Source organism: Podarcis gaigeae (assembly GCF_964106915.1).
Source record: "Podarcis gaigeae genome assembly, chromosome: 3".
NCBI lineage: Eukaryota > Metazoa > Chordata > Lepidosauria > Squamata > Lacertidae > Podarcis > Podarcis gaigeae.
Window position 1 is genome coordinate 121,527,250 of NC_139680.1, and position 14,091 is coordinate 121,541,340.

Consider the following 14,091-nt stretch of genomic DNA (forward strand, 5'->3'; position numbering starts at 1 on the left):
CTGCCCACCATAGTTGCATCTTTTGTCTAAGTGGCTTTTGGGGGCAAAAGTGGAAGGGTGCAGATGGCTAGGAAATGGAAGAAGATCGGGCGTTATCTGTGACTCCACATGAGTGCCAAGAATGCCCTGTGGGCAAGCAAGGTCTTCAAGCCATGGAAGAGCTTGTTTCCTGAAGATGGTCCCTGTAACATAGCAGCAGCTTTGCCTGGTTTTGAGGCACTCCAGGCTGGGCTGCAGAGTTCAGGGCCCCGTTGAAGCCCAACGTTGTACAGCATTGAGCCTGGGCTGAATTCCTGGGTTCTTTACCTGGGTGAATCAGCACCAGATGCTGAGGGACAGCACTGTGCCTGCCTGCCTGACTGGTTAGCTTCTGCTGCCTTTGGGGAAAGGCACTTCATCCGGGGACAAAGGGTACCTTGCATGTAAATAGACGAAATGGAGCCCTGGGGCTCTTCTTTTCACTGAAAAGCAGCCCTGGACGACTGCAACCTTGAGTGGATGTGCAGTGTTGAGATAGACTCTTAAACGAAGGTTGCAGTTGCCAAAACAGAATGTCTTGTTGCCATTTTTGGGCAAGATGGCTCTAAAGTCTTCTTTTTCTTGGACTGACTGAGATTGATTGCCAGCTATACACATGGCTAGTGCAGATGACAACCGTGAGCTAGGTTAACAACTGAGAACTTAAAGAAAATTGACTTGATCCAGGAACAGTCTTCATATATATTGGCCTATTCCTACCTCTTTTTCTTGATGGTAACACAGACCATTCATAGCATAAGAATATTCTTCACAGCTGTGAGCAGGGCAGTGGGGTGGGATAAGTGAAGACAAGCTACAGTAATTAGCTATAACATTGTTCACTGCTCCTGCTCAGGCTGCACAGAAACATTCTCATTGTGCAGATAAAGTATAATGGATAGAATTCTACAGGATGAAGTATTAGTGTGTGAGGTCAAGATCCAAGGATCCCCAGGCATGCACCTCCAGATGGTGGGGTGCCATCCTGGCACCCAGGCATCTTCACTTGGTCACAAGTGGCTGGCAGCCAGGTGCAAAATGTGCCTGGCTAATTTTGAACACTGATTGTGATGCTGCATTTGTGAATCTCATGAATTGGAGGGAGTTTGTGTTGGATGACCTTTGAGATCCTGTCAACCTTTATATGTCTATGGTGCCTTGAAGCGTAAGGCACCTAAGGGACTACAGGGAGGCCAGAAGCAAGAGGGCTGAGGAAAAGGTGCAGACTAGGCAGTAGAGCAGAGGACCTTCCTTGGAAAAGGTAGGTGGGCAACAAAGCTTGAAGGGGGGCAGGAGGGCTCTCTAAAGAAACACCAGGGTCAAGGGTCACCTGTATAAGGTAAGGGAGGAAAAGAGGCAGTTTCCTGAAGAACAGGAACCTTAACATGGAATATTGGAGGGAGAAAAGGAGAAAAAAGCACTGGGATACCCCATCACACAGGGCACAGGTCCTCCATCTTCCTTGCACACTAGGGTCTCCGGAAGTTGTGGGGCTCCATTCCCTTTACCCTTCAACTGAGGCCATGATGGCTACGGCTGGTGGGAGTTGGAATTCAACAGCCTCTGGAAGACCACAGTTTGCCCATCCCTGGCCTACAGGAAGGTGGGACTGTGGGAAGTGGGAGGCAGCTGAGGTATATAAGATTCGTGATTTGTGGGAGTCCAGAGAGCCAAGAGGAGATGAGTCTCCTACAACTCAAATCTCACTGTTGGCATCCAGACCCTTTCTGTTGTAGTTTCTGCTGATGCTTCCGTGTTGTGACCTAAGAGCCCATTGATAATAGTATCCGGTTAACTATGTGCAGGGGTCAGTACATCCACCTGCAGCAGAGGGGGTCCCTTCCTCCTCCAGCAAGCCCACACTGCCCTACTCCTCATCCATGTGCTGATCATGCTCCAGCCACGTTCAGCACCTCCCTCCCAGGTGCTCCTTGAGTTAGTACCCACAGCCCTTCTCCAGATGCAGCTTAAGACCAGGCAGATGAACTTCCATCCTGTTCCTGAGCTGGTTGTCTTGAATGATGGAGGATGAGACTTTGCTGAATCTGAGCCTGGAATATGTGTCTAAGTGGGTTTCTGTGATTTCACATGGATGACTACCCTGAGCATTCTAAGATGATCTGGTCAGATTGTGTAACTCTTCTCAGATGTGGATTTCTAGTACTGCAAGTGGTATAAATTGACATTGCTGCTTTGTGCAAATGGTTCACCATAGGCAGCAGCGATGTGGAAGGAATTTCTTTTCCATTGCTTTGTTTTCTGTGGAAAACTTTTCATTTAATCATTTAATCATTAGGAGCAATGGTATTTGGCAAGTGTGGCGGTTTCAAAGTAAAATAAACATGTTAAACCAGATCATGCTCGGGGCACCGAAAAATTGCCCTAATTGGCACAGAGAAACTTTTTTCCTGAAATCCCACATCTCCGGGAAGGAGGAAGCCCAAATGCCATGTGGACTCAATGTCCACAATTTGCCCAGAAGGCAGGACTTTCACTCAACATGATGCAATGGCCAAGCCTCAGTGGGTTTGCCTGGCCTTTCTGCTAAACAATAAATACCGGTAGGTTTTTTCAAGAGAACAAGTTCAATGGACCATGTAGAAAAACAACAGCATCTGTTCATTCCTGATTATTGTTGTTGATATTTATTAATGTTGTAAGTAAGTGTTCATAGGATGGAATGGCAGCCCTTGTAATTGTATTTTAATTGCATACACATGTTTTTGCTTTAAAGTCTAAACCTTTTCCTTAGTCCACTTCTGTTGTTTCCATCTTTTATTTTGTCTTCCCCTTTTTTCACAAACAGTTGGAGTATAATTTCAAAATATACATATACATATTCAAAACAAGTATGTAAAAGGGGACTAAATATTTTGTTTAATGCACCATAGAAACCCATTTTGACTTGAAAGCCGCTGGGAGTTTTTTGAATCCCAACAATCTCATTGTAAAAATAAAAGACCAACCTACAGCTCACACGGTCTACATACTTTCCCATGCAGTGTTTACAGGTACATTTCATTGAATTCATAATGCCCTGACAGGGGAGCATATTTTGTTTGTGTGGCGTTTTGATTTGGGAGTCTGACACCACGACTGTTGTACTTGACACTATTAATAGTCTTGCTGCTGAGGTGCATAAAAAGAAATCCCAATTGGCCCAAATGCTCTTAAAAAAGGCACCAGGCAAGGTTTATCTGCATGGTTAGTTGATCTTTCCACCTCCCTCAGTGCAAGGAAATGTGTGGGGAGATCTGCCAGCCCCCTGTTTTTTTTTAAGGACAGGTGGTATTTGGAGTTTGAAATTTATTCCAGATTTCAGTGTTGCTGCCTTTGAGTGTAAGTGTTAGTGGACTGAGTTCTGTTTTGTTGATTATAATTGTAACATTCTCTTTTGAAATGTTTGAGATATATATATTTTTGGGTTACCTTTGCTGTGCTAAATGTGCATTCTGCACTTGTCCTCCTTCGTACTGTTTTATTTTGAAATCTTTAAGATTATATTTTAGTTTTCTGTTAGTTGTGTTGTTTATATATGCCTTTTTGTGTAATATTTTATTCTGGGTTGTTTGATTTTTTAATGTAAGTTGTAAACGGCTTTGAGATTAAGTTTCTTTAAAATATAAAGCGGTGTGGAGATGAAATGAATAATAGTAATTGTACACTGCTTTGTGTTGGTGTATGGAGAAGGACAGCAATGTAAAATAAATAAAAAGAAATAGGTTGGCTTCTTCAGCTCTGTCCAAAGTGAAGTTCATAATGTGTTTACCAAGTTAGTAGCTCTGCAGGTCAATTGTAGGCATTAAAATGCTGCTTTGACCGGCTGAGCTGCCTTCCCTCGTGACTGCACTTGCTCCGCTCTGGTCATAGGGCTCACTCTTTAGGGTCTGAAGAACTTCTTGATGCTTTCACGTATACAACTTGGGAGGATGGCTTCAGGAAGGGCAAAGGACTGACATTTAGATGTTTGAAATGTCTTTGGCAAAGCCCTACTCAAGTGTAATGGGCAGCATTGTCTTGGCTATACACTCGCCTGGATTGTGAAAGAGTGGGAATGAATAGTGCATTTCATCATGCTGAAAGGTTAAGGGTACGTCATCCTAAGGCTGTGTGCCTCCTAGAATTAGCTTAAAGGCAACTCATAGGGGGGAAGTTTAAGCTCTTGTGTGATGTTGAGAAAATCTTTGATCACATTTAAGGCCCTGCATCAAGCTGGAAAAACATCCTGAACTTCTTAGGAGCCAGTCTCAGAGATTGGTGTCTTGGTACTAAGGCAGTTTCTTCTCGCCTTAATTCTTGTATTGCTGGTTCTGTCTCCCAAAGAAAACACTTGAGAAGGAAAAGAATATGGAAGCAGTGGTAATATGAAGTTGTGAGCAAACTGCTGTGAAATGCTAGATCATAAAGGTTAGAGTAGGTTTAATGCAGATTCCATAAGTATATAAAACAACGTACAGAAAATGGAATAGGAACTCGTTACTTACGTTCACATTGTGGCTAACTACTCTCCCAAGCCTCAGACAGGTTGCCCTTCTGAGACCACTCCCCAGACCACCCATAAGAACATAAGAAGAGCCCCTTTTGATCAGACCAGATGCTGACAAGGTGGGATGGTCAGTGTTGAGAATCACTTGAGGAAGGAAGGGTTGGGTGGAGAGACTGTATGTGAGGTTCTGTTGATGAACACTCCACACTTCCTGAGCCTTCTGATATTTGGGAAGCTAAGGAGACAAGGTGGAAAAGGAGTTTTTTTAAAATTAATTTTATCTGTAAAACTTATTTTCTGTGTTATAACCAGAGAGAAGCACTCAAAATGGCTCACAAGACCAAAACAACCCAATAACCACAATCTAAAACACCTGAATGATACCAGATGCCAGGGTTGCTCCTCAAAGGCCCTCCTGACAGGCTCTTTTTCAGGGAGATGGAGCTCTGTAGAGCTCAGGGGTCTCTCTTGCTCCCTATCCCCATCCTCGCTGCCCTTGCAGGCTTGAATGTCTTGATGCAAAGGCTGGGCAGAGGGAGGAAGGAAAGTGGTTGTGTGCTAGGTAAGGGTGTGTGGAGAGTTATGGGCTGGTAGAGTTCACACACGAATTGAAAACAAGCAGCCAGATCTTCTGGTATGTGCTGCTTTTTTCCATAGACCCAGGAATTGGGGGGGGGGTGTGCCCAGAGGATTTGGCGCTCTCTGTTTGCGGCTGTCTCCATCTGTTCTGCTGCAGAACTGGGGTGAGATAAACAGAGTTTTCCTTTCAGAGCTAATGTTCTCTCAGCATACAGCTCTGTTATTCATAAACAGCAACTGCCTGCATTGCTACATGGGGGTTTTCTTTTACTGAAGAGGGGAGAGGAGGAGGAGAAAAGCTGTGGCCGAAAATGCAATGGCGACATGGTCTTGCATTAGAAGAAGGCAGGTGCAGTTTGTCAAGTGCTGTTCAATGGAGGCTGTGCAATGGAAGAAGCAGCTGTGCTGTAGGGAGCATATTGTGCATGGTGCCTGCAAAACCAGAAAAGCTTCCAGTCAGCTTATTTAAAAGTTTGCTTTTGAGCAGGCTTGAACTGCGTCATGTGATCTCTTATTCTTCATCCTCCACTTAAATTTTAAAAAGTCACTTCCAGTATTGCATTGTAATAAGTTTCAGAGCTGGAGGCAATTCGGATCAATTATATTTTTTAGAAAATATGACCCTTTCCCTCTTGTTGACTTGTGCCTTGGGGTTGTTCCCTAGTCCTTCCCAACAAACTTGGTTTAAGTGGATCTGTGCTCTCCACGGTCCTACTTCTCAATAGCAGCCCATGCTTTCCGCCAGCAGAACATGCATGCCATGTCACTGATCCTGCTGTTTCGCTCTACCTGCGGCTTATTCTGCAGTCGCTTCTTGCCTTGATTCTGCTGTCTTCTGCCTTGCTCCCTCCTGCATTAAAACCACCTAGTTGCTTTCCTTGAGAATGACCGTCTCCTGAAAAGAAAAGTTGTTCTGGCCTGCCGTTTAAGGCAACCAAAAGCCTTTTTTTCCCCTTTTTTTTTTGCAAACTGCAAGGCAAGGAAAAGCTACACAGACTAAGTCAAATGATTGCTGTGGGCAAAACTTGAGAGATTGAAATGAATATTGCTCTTAGGAAAAGGAAGTGTTGTGCTCCAAAAGGCAGCTCTGACTTGATCAGCTTTTTGTTGTCCTGTATTTACTCGAATGTCACTTTTGGGGGGCCAAATTACGTCACCAAAATTAGGGTGCGCATTAGATTTGATGGGGCATTTACATTTGCCAGCAAATACTTTATTGGTTTCAAGTTTTTGAAAATTGAGGTGCGCAGTAGATTCACGTGAATACAGTAAATCTTCATCAGGCTGTATGAGGAATTATTGGACTAGTCTCTTACCCAGGAGAGAGTTAAGTCTTTGGTGTAATAACAGACTTGGGGTGGGGAACTTGTAACTGTTGGATTTCCTGCATCTTCTTTTTGAATTACTTCAGCATTATGCACAGCCTCAGGTAGAGAATATAATCTCACTCAGGTGTTATTTTGCCCTGTGGAACGCCCTCCCTTACAGGGAACCAGGCAGAGGGCCTTCTCTGTAGTGGCGCCCGCCCTGTGGAACTCCCTCCCAGCAGATGTCAAGGCAATAAACAACTACTATACTTTTAAAAGACAACTGAAGGCGGCCCTGTTTAGGGAAGTTTTTAAATGTCTGATGCTGTATTGTTTTTAATATTCAGTTGGAAGCTGCCCAGAATGGCTGGGGAAACCCAGCCAGATGGGAGGGATATAAATATATTATTATTATTATTATTATTATTATTATTATTATTATTATTGCCATAGAAGTTCATGCCACTGACCAAAATGACAGAAAGGCCTCCTTGGACCCAGCTAGGACAAGTACCGGTAACTATCCATTGTCAAGAAGATACATTGGAGTTAGGATAGCCAGTTTCCAGATATGTTGGACTTCAGTCCCCGTTAGTCCCACTTCTGCACGGCCAGTGGTCAGGGGTCCTGGGAGTTGTAGTCCAAAGCATCTGGTGGTTGCCATGTTGGATACCCTGGATTATTGTGTGGCCTTATTTGAGATCTCAGTTCCATAATGAGAGAATCTCTCTTGCTAAGCACACCCACATTGATCCCTTTGGTTCAGACTTGGCTATCTCTGGAAGAGTTGGTAGCTGCCCATGTGAATTCTGTTGTGCTGAAAGAGTAAGCCATGATATATTTCCATGCAGCTCTACGGCACGCTTGTTGCAGGACTGAAACAATGCCATTGCCTGAAAAGAAATGAAAAGCAGTGAAGTTAGGATGTCTTGCCCCAGCTCTGTACAGTATATGAAAATGTGGCACAAGTGTTCTTAGTTTGTTTTTGTTCTTGTTTTATTATATATGTTGTGTTCTCATTCTGAATTTTTATGCTGTGAATTGCCCCAGGATCCCGGGATGAAGGGTGGTGTGCAGATTTAATAAAAATGAAAATGGGTGGCCAGAGCTGTGGGGAGATAGTGAGGATTGGGGTGAGTTGTAAAGGGTGGGGAGTTGGCCAGGGGGAGTGGCTGTCTTGCCTAGTGGAGCAAGCAGGGGCAGAGTCCCTGTTGCTCTACCTTCTGTTCGTGGGTTTGTTCAGGGAAGGTCTCCAGAGCAACAGCATATGCAGATGTAACCTAAAAGTAGAATCTCACGTTCTGTCCGCCGTGAATTGTAATTGGACTAGGAGAGGTTTGCCCTTGTGGGAAGAAAATTATACCGTAGTAGTTTTGCAAAACTGAGTCGTAGTGGTGTCAGCTAATGTGCTGCTCACATCCTACAGGTTGTGTAGGAGAATAGATGGCAGTTGTGTACTCGGAGCAGGGGTTACACTATAGAATTTATCTCTTAAAGAGTTTAGTCGTGCCGTAGCTAAATGTTCTGTAAGCTCAGAAGGTGTAATTAAGATTCCACAGCCTACACAACAGGCTCAAAATCGTGCACAAAAAGTGAGCTCGGTGGGGAAACCCAGCCAGAAGGGCGGGGTATTATTATTATTATTATTATTATTATTATTATTATTTATTTTCTCCCTTCTGCTTTGTCCTAGAGAAGGTGAGCAGGAGCCATAGTTACATGCTAAGTGCAAGTTTAGTGCTAAATGTCCAGCATAGTACAGTGGTACCTTGGTTCTCGAACTTCATCCGTTCCAGGAGTCCATTCGACTCCCGAAACCATTAAAAAACCAAGGTGTGGCTTCCGATTGGCTCCAGGAACTTCCTGCACTCAAGCGGAAGCCTCACCGGAAATCTGGCTTCCAAAAAACGTTTGCAAACCGCAACACTTCCGGGTTTGCGATGTTTGGGAGCTGATTTGTTCTGCCATTCAGGAACCAAGGTTCCGCGGTACATGTGTCTGGATTGGTTAACTTTGAGTTACAGCACAGAGGCACTCCTGAGGGTGTGAAAATTTCTGTCTGTCAGCCCACTTGAACTCCAGATTTGAATCCCTGTAATTTTTCTCTCTGGCGAAATAATAAAGTTTGTCAAAATAATGTGATGTCTCTCTGTGTGTGTCTCTCCAAATCTAAATTTGCAAAGTCGCATCAGAATCGTGCTGTGTGTCCCCCCCCCCCGCCTGCCCCCCGACTGATGGATAAAAAACTTTTGTGCAGTGTAAAATACCTCCTATTTTGGTTACTTTGTGGACTAAGGCAGTGTGATCTGTCCTTCACTGGGGCCACAGACTGACACTTCCTCTCCTGTGCTCTGCAGCCCTCCCTCAAAATCTGCTCTGGAGGGTTGGGGGACCCTCCAGGGTATATTTTGGGGGGACACATGGGGAAGAAATAGAATTCCCAATTGTGACAGCAGATCTAAGCACGCAGAGAAATGGGTACAATTCCTAGGTATCTGTTGTATCCTGTTCAATTTCCTATGTTTTTGGTAGGCAGCAAAATAATTTAAAATGGTAAAATGAGTAAAACATTGTAAAACAGTGAAATCTCAGCAGGCATTGCTCTGTTCTCATGTAATTCCATTATAAAAATGTACAAATGTAGGAGCTTTGCCTTGTTTTCCAGAGCTGTGTGGCTGCTGTACTATGAAAAGTAGAAAGCAGAGTTATTTTGATACTTGGCTGATATGGCCGAAGGGGGAATCTTAGGGATAAGTCCACCAGATAAAGCCTTGGAAAACATATATTTTGGGAAATATTGAAATATCTTTTCCTATTAGAGCTAAACTCAGTTTAGTTTAAGAATATAAAATGCAGTAAAGTAATACTGTATGGTACATACGTATATGGAATTAAAAAGTGTAAGTGGCTCACTTTCGTTCAAACAACAATTACAAATGTACTCATTAATTATCTTTCATTTCCAATACCAGAAAAGGAAGTTTATTGCAGTGGGCAAAAATCGATCCATCTGTAAAAGTCAGGGTATATTAAATGTTATAGGCAGTGTGCCATCTATAATCACCACCTTCAAGAAGCAACACAAGAACCTGCAACATTGGTTTAGCTGAGGTGGCAATGGGATGCATGGACACTTTCCGCTCTTGTGTGGTGGAAGGAGCCTTAGGTCTGCATCCAGCCTGTGAGATCAGTGCATCAAGGAGTGTCAGGAATCTGGATATTGTTGAGCTCAACATTGGCATGGATTCAAAAGGTGCTTGTGTGGGTAGAATATGTTTCCTTTTGTGCCAGAGGCATCACTCTCCTTCAGTGTTCATCTGCAGCCTCCAGGCCACGTCCCACACCTTTCCTGGGGATCCTCCTAATCCTTGGGAGAGGTTTTTGCCAAGGACACAGGTGACTGCAGTGAGGAAGAGGAGATGGCAAAGCCTTATTAATGTTTTGAACTCTGCACAATGCTCTTTTCGACTCTTATCACATTAGACAATATATCCATGAAAATACTACCATCTCAGGCTTTATCCTAATTGGTTTCTGAACCATCAGCTGTCTCTGTTTTTGTCCTTCTGATTACCCCACCCTGCATGGCCTTAGGACCAGCGGTGGAGAACCTCATGCCTGCAGGCCAGACCTGGCCCAGCAGATCTCCCCATTTGGCTCACCAAGTCATCTCTCCAGGAAGCCACACCTGCCTGCCCTACACTTGACACTAGACCTGACATCAAATGTGGGCAGGTAAGGGCAGGGCTTCAAAGGAAAATCAAGAGCTTCAAGTGAGCTCCTGGTTGTTTCCCTTCTGGAGCAAAGCATGATCCCACCCAGCCACCTCTCAGCTCATGCCTTGCTCCAGGAAAGGGACATGGTTTCGTTTAATCATGGAAGCCTCTTTTCCCTCCCAGTGCTACGCTTTGCAGACTTGGTTGTTGGGTCTTCAAAGCGCAGCACAGGGCTTTCCAACAACCTCCATGGTTCTCCTTCAAACCTGCACTTTGAAATCCTGACAACTGAGGCTTCTAAGTTCAGTATCTCCTGATGTCACTGTGATATCAGGTGGTTGTCAAACTTGGTACACAAGTTGAGGAGATTAAGATTTGGCCTACTGGCCAAAAGAATTTCTCTTCCTCTGACGTAGGAGAACAAAACGTATGTACAGATTGAAACAACTTTTTCCGGGCTTGGGGTGTGTGTGTGTGTGTGTTTTGCTGTATGTATTTCCAAACATAGTCGTCAGTTTATTTCACATGCTGTAGAAGGCCAAGGAATCTAATTCAGACAAAGAGTTTAAGTGTATATAGAATTGTAATTGCCCAGTATTGTAGATTGCATTCAAATAGCTAAGGATTTTGGGTTAGTATGGGCAACTAAAATAAATAAATAAGAAAGACAGACAGACTGCAGATATATATATATATATAGAGAGAGAGAGAGAGATTTTTACTTACCTGGGAGGAATTCCTGTTGAACTTAATGATGCTTACATTGCTATCGTATATCACAGGCTAAAACTGTGTTAGAGGCTGATGACCTAGTCCCTGAGTTCTTACTCAAAAGGAGCTCACACCTGCCGCTAAGAGTCTCAGACACAAACCAGTGGCAAATGTGACCAGGCAGCTGTTTCCGCCTACACCTGGCCAGGAATCTGGCCAGCTGGTTTTTTTATTTTTGCACATCAAATGTTGGACAACTGCCATCTCAGATTTCAAAGATAATGCATGTTGTAATACATTGTGTCCTTGGAAGGTGGGCTTGCGTAGGGCTTAGAGGCAAATGGTGCTCCATGTTCCTGACCATCCGATCATCACGTTCCCGTTGAGAAAGTATTGCAAAATAGGCCGTTACCTACAGCTGATGAGCTCCAAGAAGAGCGAAACCTGTTAAAATAGGTCCTGTAGTATTGGCCAAGAGAGCAGCTCCTTGGTGTGGCACCCTTGCCCCAGTAAACATGCTCTGGTTATCTCTCACTTGCACTACTGCAATGCGCTCTACGTGGGGCTGCCTTTGAAGGTGACCCGGAAACTACAACTAATCCAGAATGCGGCAGCTAGACTGGGGACTGGGAGCGGCCACCGAGACCATATAACACCGGTCCTGAAAGACCTACACTGGCTCCCAGGACGTTTCCGAGCACAATTCAAAGTGTTGGTGCTGACCTTTAAAGCCCTAAACGGCCTCTGCCCAGTATACCTGAAGGAGCGTCTCCACCTCCATCGTTCTGCCCGGACACTGAGGTCCAGCTCCGAGGGCCTTCTGGCATTTCCCTAGCTGCGAGAAGCAAAGTTACAGGGAACCAGGCCGAGGGCCTTCTTGGTGGTGGCACCTGCCCTGTGGAACGCCCTCCCATCAGATGTCAAAGAGAAAAATAACTACCAAACTTTTTGAAGACATCTAAAGGCAGCCCTGTTTAGGGAAGCTTTTAATGTTTAATAGGTTATTGTATTTTAGTGTTTTGTTGGAAGCCGCCCAGAGTGGCTGGAGAAGCCCAGCCAGATGGGCGGGGTATAAATAATAAATTATTATAATTATTATTAAACTATGATGCCTCCCTGGGATCACCAGTAAGGCTACCCAGGCATGTGACTTTTAAACTTTTAAAATAATTTTAGCTAATCCTGCCTTCCAAGGCAGAAGTCATAGGGCACGCTTCTGTCAGCCCTTTCCCCTTACCACTACTTCTATCTACCTTACATTTCCATTTTGACATGCAGCTTCCTTTTCCCCATCTGATTTCTTACTTCAGAAAAATAACGAGGGAAGAATTTGCATTATCTTTTTAAATTTAGCATTCCAAAAACTCTTGGCACATGTGAGAATGCATTTAGGCTACTGCTACTACTGTTTAGAATACCAGGACTTCTGTGAAAGGCAACTGGACAGAAAAGACAAGGCTAGTTCTTCTTTGCCATATCTAAGGAGCATCGCTCCACTGATCCTGCTAATAGTCGTCTTTCAGAGAACTGACTGAGCAGCGAAATCAGTGGGAGAGGGAAAGCAGGCCATATGTTCATGGCCAAACAGGTTTTTTTTGTTTTTTTTTTTTTTTGCATTCCTTCCATGAAAATAGGAATTCCATTCCTGGGCTTCATGTGATAAAGTTGTCCCGAATGGAAAGAAAAGGTTCATCCAAGGCATTGGGAGAGGAGCTGCACACCTGCTCCCATTGAAACCTTCTGCACTTTCAATGTAGGCCTTGCAAACAAATGCAAAAATGCTGTCGTCCCAGTAGCTTTTCTGGTGGCTGTCGTGGAGGACTAACATAGCATAAGCAAGGGAAGCATCAGTATTACTCAGACACAATGCTGGAGAAGGAGCCACAATGGAGAGCTGCCTGTTTCTAAGTCAATGCTGTTTGCAAAACGGAGGTGACAGAAGTTTTTATTGTCAATTTTATTTCCTAAAGCAAAAGCAACCATCTCACTCCGGTCAGCCTGTTTTGCAAAATAAAGTTGCCCTCTTCTTTCCCACTTATACCTGGGTCTGTATTTAAAACAAAATCGCAGGAGGAGGTTTCTTTATCTTGCTAGCATTCCCCCCCCCCCCCCCCCCGCTCTGCATACATCCCAGATCTCAGACTACCAAAGTAATTGGCGTAGTTCACTTTGCCTAGTGGTTTCTGTTCGCTGTTTCCTGTGTGACTTTCTAGATCAGATTAATACGGAAACTTCACGAAGCCCCTGCAGGCTGGCTTAGCTGGAGAAGCCAATGGGGCTGAACCTCTCACTTTGTGTCTTTAGGATGATTGAGGAGAGCGGGAAGAGGAGGAGAACGATGGCAGAGAAGAGGCAGCTGTTTATGGAAATGAGTAAGTGGAACTCTGCTGTAGCTGACAACTTCACAAAATAACATTCTGCAGTCTTTTGAAAGCATGTTAAAATGAACCATGGAAAGAGAAGAGAAGTCGCTGGATATTTTAAAGTTTGTAAAATGTTTATTTGAAATTGTAAAACAGAATATTTAATAACATGGGGTTTTTATTTTAATAATAATTCTTAACTAAATTGGTTCCACTTGAGAGTTTTGGGGTGTCACATTTCAAAGACCAGGGGTGTTTGTGAAGCTTATACGTTTAAACGTTTCAGTCTTCAAATAACATCTAGTGGATACCTCATCTCATATCCCATGACACCCTAAAGAAGCATCGGTTGAATTCTGGGGACGAGGGTCTACCTTAGCTCTCAGCTTTTGGGAATCCAGCTCCCTGTTCCATGCTTGATCCTCAGTTTCCATCCCTGACCATTTTCCTTGAGATACTTGGGGAAATGCCATCTAGGAGGAGGCTGCTGATATTGCCAAGGGCAGATGCAAAAATGAGAAGAGAGAGAGAGAGAGAGAGAGAGAGAGAGAGAGAGAGAGAGGCAAGGCTCTGAGGCTGTTTGCCAACATGTCATGGGGCCTTAAAGGACAGGAATCCTTTATTGCTCAAATAGCGATAGATTATTTTTAAAGCATTATTAGGAGAACAAAAACATTGTTTAATCAACATCCTAAAGGCAATTACAGAAACAGATTAGTTAAATGTTCCTGTGAAAAAGTTTGTTTGTTTTTAAGTGTATGAATTGTTATAACATTTAGCAGGTAAGAACCCCAGAATGCACACCTGGGCAAGACCTTTCTGAGGTCCAGCAAAAACACCACAAATGGTCATCCACTGATTGGAGCTGCGGTGGGTGATTGACATAGGGCATGACATAGTGTTATATATGC

General features: G+C 44.0%; 1 protein-coding gene and 1 long non-coding RNA gene across 4 annotated transcripts in view; one reads left to right on the forward strand and one right to left on the reverse strand.

The window, feature by feature from the left end:
- LOC310842222 overlaps positions 1-14,091 on the reverse strand; it is a 274,827-nt gene that overhangs the window by 252,372 nt on the left and 8,364 nt on the right. The gene's annotated exons all lie outside the window — the stretch shown is intronic.
- The window catches only part of DTNB (dystrobrevin beta), a 97,350-nt gene that overhangs the window by 1,196 nt on the left and 82,063 nt on the right, over positions 1-14,091 (forward strand). For all 3 annotated transcript variants that reach the window (XM_083733430.1, XM_083733432.1, XM_083733431.1), the window contains exon 2: positions 13,122-13,189. In XM_083733430.1, coding sequence (XP_083589556.1) covers positions 13,123-13,189 — 67 coding nt within the window. In that variant the 5' untranslated portion in view covers position 13,122. The remainder of the gene's footprint in view (positions 1-13,121; positions 13,190-14,091) is intronic.